General features: G+C 40.0%; 1 protein-coding gene across 9 annotated transcripts in view; it reads left to right on the forward strand.

Annotated features, from left to right (window-relative positions):
* DCDC1 (doublecortin domain containing 1) overlaps positions 1 to 14,635 on the forward strand; it is a 246,272-nt gene that overhangs the window by 86,433 nt on the left and 145,204 nt on the right. For all 9 annotated transcript variants that reach the window (XR_014544058.1, XM_083597408.1, XM_083597406.1 and 6 more), the window contains exon 9: positions 4,877 to 4,969. Coding sequence is in view for 8 of the 9 variants with exons in the window: in XM_083597408.1 (XP_083453534.1) it covers positions 4,877 to 4,969 (93 nt within the window). In the remaining variant the exon portion in view is untranslated. The remainder of the gene's footprint in view (positions 1 to 4,876; positions 4,970 to 14,635) is intronic.

The raw sequence follows: 14,635 nt of genomic DNA on the forward strand, positions 1-14,635 counted from the left end.
GGGGAAAATATGTTAGAAACATATGTATGGAAATATATATATAATATAATACATATATATAATACATAATACATATATTAGAAATATATGTATCCATTTAAAATGCTATCAATACAAGCTCTATATGTGCACAGGTGCTTATGGGCCCCATGTCTGAAAAGACCGAGGACTGCTAAGCAATACATTGATAAACCAGCACTCTTGATCATGTATGCGAATATATATAAATGTTTTCTTAAAAAAAAAACCCTCAGAAACAATATAGAAGTGTGATTTGATTTAGTAAATATCTCTGAAGTTAGCAAACTCATGAGCAAAAAGAGTTTTACCCAAATAAGGCATTTTATAAAGTAACACAGAACTGGGCACTATTTTTTTAGGGACAGTGAAGAGCTGCTTTGCTTCTCCACACGTAAGTAGATTGTAGTGGAGAAACGCTATGGAAAAAAGCCTCTCCCCCACTTTATGAATACGCTGACACTCAGAGGGAGCCAGACCAGCTGAAAGCAAACTTCTTTGCCCCAACAATAACACACAATGAGTTATTGACTTGTTTTATATATGGATCTCTTTTCAGTAACTAACTTTGACTCCCCACAGTCTGGACAAATGATTGATTTTGTTGTTAGCAAGAGAGAGTGCTTTTGCACTAAACATGCTTGTTCAAACTGCTTTTTCTCCATTTGTTCTCTTACTGAATAGGACCTTATTAAAATGCACTTTCCAAAAAAGTACCTGCAGCTAGTCTTTATCACCATGTTTTGTATATATAAATAAGTAATTTGTCCCACTCCTTTGTTTAGCAACAAACCATTAGGGAATCCTGTCAATACATCTGGGAGCGGATTATCGCAGTATTTAAGCTGAAGTGTATTGATCTGCATGTAACACATACTTTAGAATGACTCATGTTATACAGGAGTTGGATACTATTTGATTACCAATATAAATATCTCAAATTAGGTAACCTACTGGCAACAATGCAGTCCCACAGATTTCAGTGGGATAGATTTATTCACAGGAACTGCCTATAATGCTGTATAAAGGCAATACTTAGGTATGTGAATCTATTTCTTACATTTGTTTCACACTCTTCCCCCTCCCCAAAAGGAGTTCATGATTAGAAAGTACCCAGTTTAAATGGCAAGTGTACATGCAGCAATCTAAATGCCAAATTCACATGTAAAGTGCTGGCTTCCTTATATTGCGCACAGAAACTGTTCATCAAAGGGTAAAGCTGTTGCTTCTGTGCTTTCTTCATAGTGTTTTTTTTAAAAAAATATTTCCATATAATCTGCCTCCCTGATTTCTCCTGACTTCCCCCATCCCATTGCAGCTTCTGCGTCCCATCCCAGGCATTTCATGAGACTCTCAGAAGAGGCTTTGGGGGGCACTGAGGTGACTGCAGCAAGCAAGGAGGGATGGGGAATTCCCCTTTGTGTGAACAACCCTGCACTAGGCCTGCATTGAATATTGCCATGTATTACATAAGATCTGGACCCGGTGGCGCTGTGGTCTAAACCACTGAGCCTCTTGGGCTTGCTGATCAGAAGGTCGGTGATTTGAGTCCCCGTGACGGGGTGAGCTCCCGTTGTTTGGTCCCAGCTCCTGCCAACCTAGCAGTTCGAAAGCACGTCAAGTGCAAGTAGATAAATAAGGTACCACTCCAGCGGGAAGGTAAAGGGTGTTCCCATACGCTGCTCTGGTTTGCCAGAAGCAGCTTAGTCATGCTGGCCACATGACCTGGAAAAACTGTCTGTGGACAAACGCCGGCTCCCTCGACCAGTAAAGCGAGATGAGCGCCGCAATCCCAGAGTCGTCTGTGACTGGACCTAACGGTCAGGGGTACCTTTACCTTTACATAAGAGCAGCAGCCCAGTTCCAAAAATAAGCTTGCAGCATAGCCAGCACAGGCAGAATTTATAAAGTTTTATACAACATTGGTCCAAACTCAAGAAATATGTAGTATGTGCACTGCTCATAATTCTGCATACAGATTCCTTAAATTTCATGGATTTTAATGGGATCTAAGTAACTGATCTATACTCAAGATTATGTATATCACTATGGTCGCTAAATGATAAGGCCAAGCAATTTTTGGTCAGGTATGTTTAAGAAGACAAAGGTGCATGCTTTAGCTGCAATCTGTGATGTAATTAATCTGTGCCAATCGATTTGTTGCTAATCCAAAAAACTGATCTTCTGTCTCATTAGGATGCAGGACTACTGACTAAGTTCAGCTGCTGAAAATCATGGCAACAGTGTCAGGTGCTGATCTCTGTTGCACTTTCTACAGACCTCAATAAATTTCAGCTATAAGTTACCCAACTCAGATAAGCACCCCCTCCCCCTGGTGTTTCTTGTTTCTCTCTCTTGAAAATTATTCTTAATGCTGAGTTAGCCACACTCTTTTAACTCCTGCTCCGAGAGCTTTTAGTGTATTTGTTATTATACACTATTGGGAAGTACTCTGGGAGAGGGACACTTTGGGTGTATTTGTCATTGTGACAAGCAAGTCAGGTACAGCTGAGGATCATTGCTACTGTATCCCAGGGCTGGCCTGTCTGAATGAAAATATAGTCTGGCTGGAAGAGGTTTGCTTTGGCTGATGTTTCCCCAACTGCTCCACTGCTGTGTGAAGAAAAGACGCAGACTAGGAGAGGGATGACGGGATGCTTTCACAAAGGAGATTTGTCTTCACTGGAGGGACATGGATGGTATGGGTACCACCTGAAACTGAAACAAAATTTTAAAAAATGCTTCCAGTAGCACCTTAGAGACCAACTAAGTTTGTTATTGGTATGAGCTTTTGTGTGCACGAAAGCTCATACCAATAACAAACTTAGTTGGTCTCTAAGGTGCTACCGGAAGGAATTTTTTTATTTTGTTTCGACTACGGCAGGCCAACACAGCTACCTATCTGTAACCTGAATTCCAGACTGCTTTTCTTCCTTGCATTCAGTTTCATTCTCTAACTGAGATTAGCCAAACAACTGAAGTTAAAAGCTTCCAGTTCTGGGCAAAGGACACCCAATAAGGAGCTAGAGACTAAAAAAGGGGAAATAAGTGGATTCGGGGAAGAAGCTGGCATTCTGGAACAGTACTTCACTGTTCTGTTGGGTAAGCTTCCTACTGGCTATGTGAGATGCAGTGTAGCTTGTTTTTCCACACACTTTAATGTCACATGAAATACAAACCTAGAAAGAACAAACTACAATTTCATACAGTCTTAACAAGAGAGATCTATTATGTGTCTCTTCCAGTTAAATTATGCCAAAAGTAAATATGCAGTAGGCATAAGTGACAGGAGAATTGTACCCTAAAAAAAGAGGAAAAAGAGGCATATTATCATTATGTCTGGGTACCTGAAGGAGATGCTATTAACACTGCATAATAATTTTCCAATGTGAAAATACACTCCCTTGATTTAACTTTTATTTAAATTTGTATACACCATAATATTGTATATTTAACATGCTTAATTCTCAACAATATAGAGACAAAAATTTAAGTGCTTGTATGAGTAATCTGTTCATTTATAATAATAAGAGTGTATTGTACTCAAATGTTCATTTAATTCCCCCCCAGTGTGTGCTAATCCTTTTTTATTTGCCAGAGATGGAGTAATCAGTAATTCTTTAGCATTACCTGTAACTTGTGCTGCCAGTTCTATCAGTTGAGCTTTCAGTTCATTTGGTACATCAGTGCCCAGTCATGTGACAATATGATTCTTGCATCAATAAGACTCATCCAGACTTTAGCTGTGCGTGAGAGTGAAAGAGTTTTATATATAAATAGTTTCTATAGACCTTAGCTTCCCAAAGTTGATACTGTGTCTCCCATCTACTAGATGGTGTTCCATTACAATCACTGCAAATTTTGATGTTGACCATCTTGGCTGTGAGTCGTAGATAGAATATTTGCTCCCTGCCTTGAGGCCTTTTGTTTGATTTGGCTGTGTACTTCTGATTATTTTTATGATGACTTTTGTCACGTTTGTAGTTACGTAATTCTTAGCTGTTGTAAGATATATAATTCTTAAATGTTTTAACTTTGAAAAGATGGCATAGAAATAAAATGATGGATTGATTGAAGGTGAATTGTCCCTGTATTTCTACTCTAAAACTAAGCATGAGATAATCTAATTATCGTGGAACTTCTGTTTTTGAAGACCGTTCGGCTTCTGAAACTTTCAGTGGGCTGGCTGCAAAATAAATGAAAAAGAAAAACACGCCTCAGAAGTTGTTCGTCTTCCGAGGAATGTTCGAAAACTGGAGCACTTCCAGGTTTTCGGCGTTTGGGAGCCGAAACGTTCAGGAACAGAGCCGTTTGAGTTCTGAGGCTTGACTGTACTTCCCTAGTGGGAAACCAAGATTATGGTTTCACACCCAGCCCACCATGTGCATCTGTCCTTTTCTCTAGGCATCTATACGAATAGGATTAAAGTTTTAATGACATACACATGAAAAATCCAATATGTGTCGACCCAAACTCTACTACAGTTTCCAGAATATGAAGTAATTCTTTGGACCACATTTTACTCAAGTACACCCTGTCAAACTGGGATAGCTCAGTTGGTAGATCATGAGACTCTTGATCGCAGGGTTGTGGGTTCAAGCCCCACGTTGGGCAAAAAATTCCTGCATTGCAGGGGGCTGGCCTGGATGACCCTTGTGGTTCCTTCCAACTCTACAATTCTATGTATCTAAAAGGCTGTGGTACCACAATAGGTGTCTGATGGTACAGGTGTGCCCAGTGGATGGGCAAGGCACTCATTCTCTTGTTCTTCCACTCAATATAGGAAGATCCAGGAAATCTAATGTCAAGAGCTGATAGAAATAATGTGTCTTTTCACAATTTTTGTCATCTTTTTTAGCTGGATTATGCCATAGATGGCCAGAAAGAGAAAATCACAGACAAGGGCATTCTATCAATGAAAAAAGAAGAATTATATTCAGAACAAGATGAAGTAAGTGAAGCAAAACAGCAGATACGGTTTTGTATACGTAACATTTCTTCTCCTCCTCAACACCGTTGACAAAGAAGTTATGTGGTTGGCTTATGACCTAAAATATAAGATTAAAATAATTGTCATAAATCTTAATGCAGCACAAAATCTGAAATTTAAACAGCAGAAAATAAAACTGGACTAAACAAGTTTCTGAGGTTACCACCATATTAAAGGCAAAAACAGATTTTTAAAAGCCTGATTTTAAAAGGGCTAGGAAAATAAAAAGTCTTCACCTGGCACCGAAGATACTTCAAAGTAAAAATATATTCAAGATACTTCAAGATACTTCTTTACCTTAGTAGCACAAGTACACAAGTTGTAGTTCTTTCCCAATTAATTTGTTCAAATTCGGAAATGATTTTCATCCATTAATAGCTAGATTAAGTGTAGCTTATTGAGATATTTTGTAACTTATCTTTTGAGGGTTGGGGTGGTTTTTCCTCTTGTTTTTAAATCTGATGCATTAGAGGCCTATTCATAGCTAACACAATTCAGTTATACTATAGGCACAGCACTCATGTATAGAGGATCTTCTTCTTCTTCATCATCATCATCATCATATAATTTAATTATTTATACCCAGCCACTCTAGGCTACTTACAGCATATATCAAAACATAATAAAACATCAAACATTAAAAATTTCCTCATACAAGGCTGCCTTCAGGTGTCTTCTAAAAGTTGTATACTTCTTTATCACCTTACCCCCTTTACCTCCTGATCCCCTTTATCTGGAGGGAGGGTGTTCCACAGGGAAGGCACCACTACTAAGAAGGCCCTCTGCCTGGTTCCCTGTAACTTCACTTCTCACAGTTAGGATCATCTTCTTCTTAGGATCAATTGGAAATTTACATGGGCCAATGTGCAGAAAAGGAGGTCCTATTACTACTACTACTACTACTACTACTACTACTACTACTACAATATAAAAACACAACAATACATAACATGGCAAAAAACAACAACCATCCAAGACCCCACCCCAGTTTAAAAAGCCATAGATTGTTTAATATACTGTTCACTCAACTTTTTCACTCACATATGCCCTACTTTTTGTGTCCAAACTCCTGAAGCCCCAGGTCGGATCCCTGCAGGGGTTTATAAAGTGGCCAACCTTCCTTCCACCCCCATACTGTATTGCCTGCCCATGCACCAGTTGTGACATAATGCAGAACAGCACAATAACCTTTTAAAGTGGAAATCAAGCCCACAGACTCTTTGCCAATGTGGAGTCTTGGTAAAATTCTTTTCCTGTTCTGTAAACTAGTACTCAGATCAAGTCCACAAAACTGAAGTCCACCAAATTTATCTGAATACCTGCTGTTCATAATGTGTGGGAGAATAAAGAAAGCAAGCTGCAAACTTAATACCTGTTCTGGATTGGGTCTTCCACAGGTAAACCAGAACTACTTTGGTCCGCCTCCCAGCCAATCATTATACAGTGGTACCTCTGGATGCGAACGGGATCTGTTCCGGATCCCCATTCGCATCCTGAGTAGAATGTAACATGTGACTGCGCGTGACATCATTTTGAGCATCTGCGCATGTGCGAGCGGTGAAACCCAGAAGTAACACGTTCTGTTACTTCCAGGTCGCCGTGGAGCGTAACCTGAAAACGCTCAACCTGAAGCATATTTAACCCGAGGTATGTCTGTAAAGCAGACAGGAAAAGCAGTGGCACTTCCTAACAGATTACTAAGACCGGCCAACCCATGAGGCAAGGTGAGGTGACTGCCTCAAGTGTCCAGATCCACAGGGGCAGCAGATCCCGATGTAGATCTTTATTCAGGTCTGGCTCCCCCACAAGGCAAGGTGAGGCAACCATTTTAGATGGCAGCAAATCCTGATGTCAGTCTTTCTTCCCACCTTGTTCCTGATGTAGATCTTCACTGGTGGGAAGGGGAGCACCATTTTAGGGTCTGTCTCAGGTGCCAAAATGTCTTGGGCCAGCCCTGCAGATGACAAAACTGAGCAAAGAACTCTCGGAGTAATCCACTGCTTTGGCTATATTTATCAATACTTGGCCCCCTTAATCAGCTACAAAAGGAGAAACTGCATGGATCTTGATGTCCTCATGCTGTCCCACCCAACCCCCACCAGGGAAAAAAAACTAATTTTGCTCCAACTGCTAGTTGCCCTGGGACTAGAACTGAAGATAGCACACACTGGCCCCATCTCTTGGCTGGCAAACTAAGGTCTTACGGATTGTGTGTGTGGTGTTTGTTTCTTTGCTATGTACTGTATTGTTGCTATTAATTGTAAGCGCCTTGAGGATAAATCAACTGGAAGGCTCTGCTTTCAATGTAAATAAGTATCCATGCCCTTCTCTCACACATTGGGGACACCACAGGGCCTGGAACTGTCCTTCAAGAAAGAAATAATGTCTCCTGGCCCATTTTGAGTGATCTCCAAACACATGTCCTCATGGTCAGTGGCAGTATTCAAATACGCCAATCACCCATTGATATTACTTTGTATCAGCAGCAAAATTTGCATCAGCAGCAAAATTTTCTTAGAATAGTTTCAGTGAAGTTAGATATTCATAAGCATGACAAATTAGTATTTTCTTCTAAGTTCTGCATAAACATGTATAGTGGCTTATTATGACCTATACATTTTTCATTGTTTGGTTGTAAGTTGCTTTGGGCAAGATAAAGTGACTAACGAATTTAATAAATAAAAGAAGCATATTACAGATTTGTCAAAAATGTACTATTACAGACATACAAATTAAAACTTTAAAACAGAAACGTGTGGATGATTCTGTGTGCCATGTTTAGCCACTGACCTTCTGCTGGAGCCAAATAGATAGTTCTTATATGCCCATGTGAAGCATTTTAGACTCTTTGGGTAGTGGAATTAAGGATACAAGGAGCATAGGAAGCTGTCTTTTCACTGAATCAGATCACTCATACATCTAGCTCAGTATTATCTACACCAATGTTTCTCAAACTTGGCTCTCCAGCTGTTGTTGGAATACAACTCCCATTATCCCTAGCTAGCAGGACCAGTGGTCTGTATGATGGGAGTTGTAGTCCAAAAACAGCTGGAGATCCAAGTTTGAGAAATACTGATCTACACTGATTACTGGCAGCTGTTCTCCAGGGTTTCAGATGGGAGTCTTTACCTGGAGGAATTGAACCTAGATGTAGTCTAGGTGTCTGAATATATATCTTATTCTTTTATAAGAAATTTCTCTAAGCCCCGCTGCATAAAACACAACCCCAAACCTGTCAAGATGAGCTCCATTTTTAATCATGCAGCCAAAAATAATTCTGCAATTCTGTTCATGGGTTCAGTGGGATTTATTTCTAGGTAAGTATGTATAGGAATTCAGCACAGGCTAGGGGACAATGACGCAGTGCAGTTGCCTCTCAGACGCCTCTGATAGTGGAGAGAAGTGGCACCATGTATGTGTGGGAGGCTTTCTTGTACTAGAGTCCCAAGCAGAGTGATCAGCTATTGCTGGTGGCTCTCTTGCCAAAGGTAGCCAATGGAAAGCCCCTAAATGGGACTTTGGGGGGCAGATCAGTGATGGGATGGCAGAGGCTCTGGATCCACAAGATCAAGAACTCCTTCGAGTCAATGAGGGGCCCAATCTTTAGTCCCCATGGCTGCTCTAATGTGGCAATTGCACAGCAAAAAACAAAACAAAACTGTGTACTACCACATTATGCCCTGGCCAGCAGGGCTATGGATGCAATGGAAGAGCCACAGGCCCTGTTATTGCTGTTCCAAAGGAAAATGTTAACTAAATTCTTACTTTATGGAAAAACTGTAGTTTACAGCATCAAGACATAGTGTGCTAATCATAAGATTCTGCAGGAAACATTGTAATGAAGAACTATTAAATCCAGACTTTTCCTTGCAAAGCTTCATGCTGTGAACTTGACAGCATATTCTATAAGTGAAATAATACAAAATTGCTTCAAAGCAAAATTGGAGCATTATCTCCATGTCGATTTCTGGAGTACCCAAACCTTCTTCTTTCAGAGAGAAGATTAAGACATTTAACTAATTTTATTACAATACTATTAGTAAAATCTTTTGCTGCTATTTTGAAGGCTGAACTCTTGCAGTGCTTGAAATTCATTTAGAACCCTGTAGCTAATTGTTATTCCTGGTTAATAATCCAGATGTTGTAGAAATAAATTTAGTACTTATTTTCAAGCCATAACAGAAAAACTAAGGTTACTATATAATAAGATAACTCATTTCTAGACCTCTTTAAACAGTGGTTGGCATTTAATGGAACTTGGTTTTGTTTTCTACACTGAAGATTTTCTCCAAACTGTTCGACTATTTTACCCAAAACCTTGGTTCGTTATTTTAATTCAGTCATCTCAGCTCCTGATATAGTAATTAAAAGCATGCATATATAAAGCATGAGTTGAGTTGAATGTGGTGTTCCATGAATGAAAGGGAAGGGGAGGAAAGCTTTTTCAACTCCCCACTCTTCACTGTAGCCCACCACCTTCCATGCTTTTCTGGAGGGTCCTGCAAATCTGCGGTCCTGTTTTTAGGGGATGCAGCAGGAATCCATGAAATCTACTTCACTGCCCAACACCTAGCAACATTCTATATGCTTACCAGTATACGTGCCTCTACCTCAGTTCTCTTTAAATGATTCCCCATGGAGGCAAACCTATGAAACGTTTACATCAGAATTATTCGTCCATATGGCTATTTCTGGAATAGCTTCTGGGCAGGATTCCCACAAAGGGGAAATCTCATAGCTTGCGTGTTTCATTGCATACCTAGAAGTCAGCATTGTGTCAAAATAGGACACGAGTGATTGTAGCATTCACCTCACTTGCAAAGTGTGTTGCACTTGCGCACTGGCGCTGTGGTCTAAACCACTGAGCCTCTTGGGCACGCCAGTCAGAAGGTCGTTGGTTCGAATATGTGCGGCGGGGTGAGCTCCTGTTGCTCTGTGCCAGCTTCTGCCAACCTTGAGTAAACAAACAAACCCCTGTGTTGCAAAATGTGAAAATTTCTAGAGATCCTACAGATTCCATAGTTACTATTTTAAAAACAGTCCCACAGCAAGCTTATTTTATTGGTGTTATTGATAAACATACTTTTGAGTTCCTTTTACCTCCGTTTCCTTGCATTCCAGTTTTTTATTGTCTTCCCAAGATCCATAAGGACATTCATTCCCCCCCAGATAGGCCTATATGAGCGATTTCCCATGATATGATGCACTTTCACTAACAGATGCATTTATAGGCACATTTTAGTATATGCATTTTTGTACACATTACTTGACTGGAGCACTGCAAAATTTGGATAAGTGTGAATTTCAAAGGGTATCTTTGTTTCTGTTTGCACATTTTTTTTTGGAAACTGTTCACCCTTGATGCAAACTGAATTGAATTTCTTCCCCATCTCTAATTGTGGTCCATTTCCCATATATTGTTAATAATGTGCTCTTTGAATTTTCATCTACTGGCTAAATTGGGTTCACTTCCACCTGGCCTGTCCCCTTAGTACTGGAATTCCTGCCAAGCCTCTCCACAGCTCTGTAGATTTCACAAGTTGCTGCTCACAACTTCCAAACCTATTTCTCCTTCAGGTCATAGAATATGTTTGTGTTTTTATAGCAGAAAAACAAAGCGGAAGCAAGGCACTGATTTCATTGCATGGTGCACATTGGGTTGAAAGACAGAATGACTGGGATGCTACCTCACAGAGAGAAGATTAGGTGACCTTAGGTTCCTTCTATACCCACTACTCCTCAATATGTTGCTTCAGAAGAAGTTCTGTGACAGCTCAGTTCCTTGGTCTTGTGTGTGTATGTGCTTATTATATCTCGATACTTGGAGTGTGCTATGGACACACATTTCACAAAGTGAAAAGCAACCCAGCAGGTGCTTTTTGCTGGTGATCTAACGCAGGTATGTTAGTAAAGTTAGAAGAGGCAACCACCCCTACCCCACTTATGTACATGTTTACCTTTGCTTGGTAGAAAGCACCAAATAAATGCATCTATGTAAATCTGACCTAAGAAGTCAAAACAAAGATAGGCTCTCTTCTTAGCAGCAGCCTCCCTTTTCTGGCTACTTGCAGTCTATCCAACCAAATCCATGCTGAGTTTTTCTGGAGAACGAGTACATGTTTTGTGAAGCACAATGAGAGTATGCATTGCCCCCCCCCCAACTTATGCATACATAAAGCCTTCTTTTGTGAGAAGGATTCATAGGGTCAGATAATGTGCAAAGGGAAAGGCTATATATCTCACAGGCCTGCATGTTTCCACATGGATGCTTCTCCACACACAGACTGAATTATGAACAGACCTATTAATACGGGGATCACAAAAGGTCAAGTTTTGTCTTCTTTCACAATTGTATTTGAATGGGGGGGAGAGGGATTTTATTTTAGAAAAAAAAGATTCACAATGAAGAATTTTATAGTGACTTTTTTTCTTCTTTTTCTTTTGCAGCATAGAGAAATAGAAAAAAAATATTCTAATGTGCAATGGTTTAGGAACATAGACTTTTGATATTGTTGGTTTTGGTCACTTGCAGATTGACCTTTGAAACTATCTTGTTTCCAAAAGAGTGAGAAAAAAACAGGAAAGACATTTTGTAGCATAGTCTATTGATGAAAGGTACATCTGATGTAGCCAGAGAAACATTAAGAGCATTGCTAACAAATAATAACAGATACCGGTACTTCTTTCTTTTATCAAGATGCAACTCAAAGTCCACATACAAACTTTAAGTGAGCTAACAAAGCTGAATTAGCAGGCAAAGTTGATAATCTGTAACCTTAGTAATCATCTTTAAAATGTGTGTCATTATTCTCTTTATGTATATGCCACCAGTATATACATCGGTGGGGGATGTATACTTGTGGCAAATATAAAGAGAACAATTACACACATTACTCTGGTGTGTCAAACAGTATTCACATAATGAGAAATAATGGCATCACCGAAAAGCTCTATACAAATACATTAAAAGTGTTTTAATCCAAATATAAAGGCAACATGGTTTTAACGTATAGGATGGTATATAAACAAGACTCAACAACCTGCCTCATTTAATGCTAATGTTACCATCTCACATCTTACAATGTAAACATTTTGGCATTGTCTGTCTATCCTATTAGTTCATATGGATAATGTACTTTCTTTTGTTCTTCTGCTTGCTTTTTCTTAATAGTTGTTAATGGCAAGGACAGCAGTGCCTTAGGAGTGAATTGCCTTGCAAACTATCGTTCTCTTCACAAGATATTCTTATGCATACCCAACTTATCTTCCTGGAACATGAAGGATAAAAGGGAAGGAATTGGCTATTTTTAAACCCAGTGCCAGAAATGGGCTTGGGGTCATATTTGGTATGGCAAGTCGCTCTCCGTTGTCCTCATAGCTGATTTACGCCAAATAATCTTGTCTAGCAGCATGGTGCCAAATGGTGGATGCAGTAGAATTAGCAAATCGAGCCACTCACACAGATTGGTGGGCCTGGTAAAAGCTGTCACCACTCCAGAAAAAAAGGAATGACTGTAGCATCTCTTTGGGATGGCTCAACAGATGCCTCCATTAATGGTGAGAAATTCACCACAATCAGTCAGAATTATTTACAAGATGGGTTAAACCACAGAGCCTAGGACTTGCCGATCAGAAGGTTGGCGGTTCAAATCCCCTTGACGGAGTGAGCTCCCGTTGCTTGGTCCCTGCTCCTGCCAACCTAGCAGTTCGAAAGCACGTCAAAGTGCAAGTAGATAAATAGGCACCGCTCTGGTGGGAAGGTAAACGGCGTTTCCGTGCGCTGCTCTGGTTCGCCAGAAACGGCTTAGGCATGCTGGCCACATGACCCGGAAGCTGCACGCTGGCTCCCTCGGCCAGTAAAGTGAGATGAGCGCTGCAACCCCAGAGTCAGCCATGACTGGACCTAATGGTCAGGGGTCCCCTTTACCTTACTTAAATATATTATAAATTCATTTTTTAAAAAGATATAATATCAAAAGTAACTGATGACTGTACCGTAATAATTGGTGTTAAGTGGTCAGAATGCCCAGGATTCCTGCCACTATGCTGTCAGGCATTACCTGTACAATTAGCAGTTCTATACTGTTGTAGATGGCTGCTGACTTTGCATGACTTAAAGCATTTGTAGAGTTGGAAGGGGGCTCCTAGGGTCATCTAGTCTAACTCCTTGCAATGTAGGAATCTCAACTAAAGCATCCATGACAGATGGCCATACAACCTCTGCTTAAAAACCTTGCCGTCCATGTCTCTTGGCCTTTGTACACCATGCCTCTCCTTGAAAATGCCCCTCACAAATGCGCCTGTTTAGAAGTCCTGGCCATGAGCTCCAGGAGGCTGCAATCAGCTAAACTGAACTGCTGGCTGCCAACTCTTCTAGAGGCAGGGTAATATAAGGCCTTTCATGTCCTAGAATGGGAGAAACCTGAACTGATGATACATGTTTTGGGAAAGAGATTTCCTAGAAGAATAGCTACTCGATGTGATCGAATGCTGTGACCTCTGTACAGAGGTGCAATCCACCATCTTTCTCTCCACTGCTTCCATGTTTGACTAGAAACAACCCAAATCTTCTGTTAGGAACAGCATTGCTCTTATACCACAGGAGTGTCCAGTATCACGTTATATTAAAATAAATATAACGGTAAGCTCTGGATGACTGGACAAACACTTCTTACGCTTTCTGAGAGATGGCAGCATGGTTCTGAAGTAAGCGCAAGGAAAGCACCAATGAATTCTAGGCATCAAAGTTACATGAAACAAGAATAGAGATATCTTGAAATGCAGACTTAGCTTAATTGCAGGCAGTGTGTAGCATATCTGGTTTAAAGCAATATCTGAGACATGAGACAGCACTTTGGCGATGTTGCATCCCTGCTCTGTACATAACACACTCCTCTCCACTACTTCTGTTTCCTTCCTTTCTAGGCAGCCACCCTTCCTAGTGACTTTCTTTTAAAATTCTTTTTGCAGATATAACAAATTTACAAGCTTTTATATGTGAGTTGTATATTTATCTTCACTCTGTTACTATTAATGTGCGTTCTACAGAATTCAGTAAGTGACGGAACATGTTTATTTAGTAGATGAACTATACATTGTAATCAATTGAAAGTAATTGCATGCACTGTTAAAACATCTTTGCATATTTAACATCCCACAGAATCAAACAAAAGAGAGGTGAGAAAGAAGAGTTTATCTTCAGGATATTAGGGAAAGGAAGTACACCCACTCACTCCTAACTTGGATTAGATGTAGAGAAGGGCCTCACATCCTTTGTCCTCTTACCCCACCCTACCCACTATACAAAAAATGCATTTTTCAGTTTGCTGATAAAGCATTTCCCCCATTTCTTTCTTTCTTGGATAAACAGTTTTATTGGTTTCTGGCTTCCCTCCTCCAATAACAACAATAACAACTGTTATTATTACTATTATTTGACTTGTTAGTTGACTTGTTAGGCCTCCAAGCAGCATCCTGTTGTTACTAATATGCATTCTAAAAAATTCATTAAGTGGCTGAACATGTTAATCTAGTAGCAAATGACCTATACATTTTAATTAATTCAAAATAATTACAAGCAATATTAAAGCATCTTAGCATCCTTAAATAGGACAAAGTAGAGCTCCT

The sequence above is a fragment of the Podarcis filfolensis genome, assembly GCF_964270895.1.
Source record: "Podarcis filfolensis genome assembly, chromosome: 1".
Lineage (NCBI taxonomy): Eukaryota > Metazoa > Chordata > Lepidosauria > Squamata > Lacertidae > Podarcis > Podarcis filfolensis.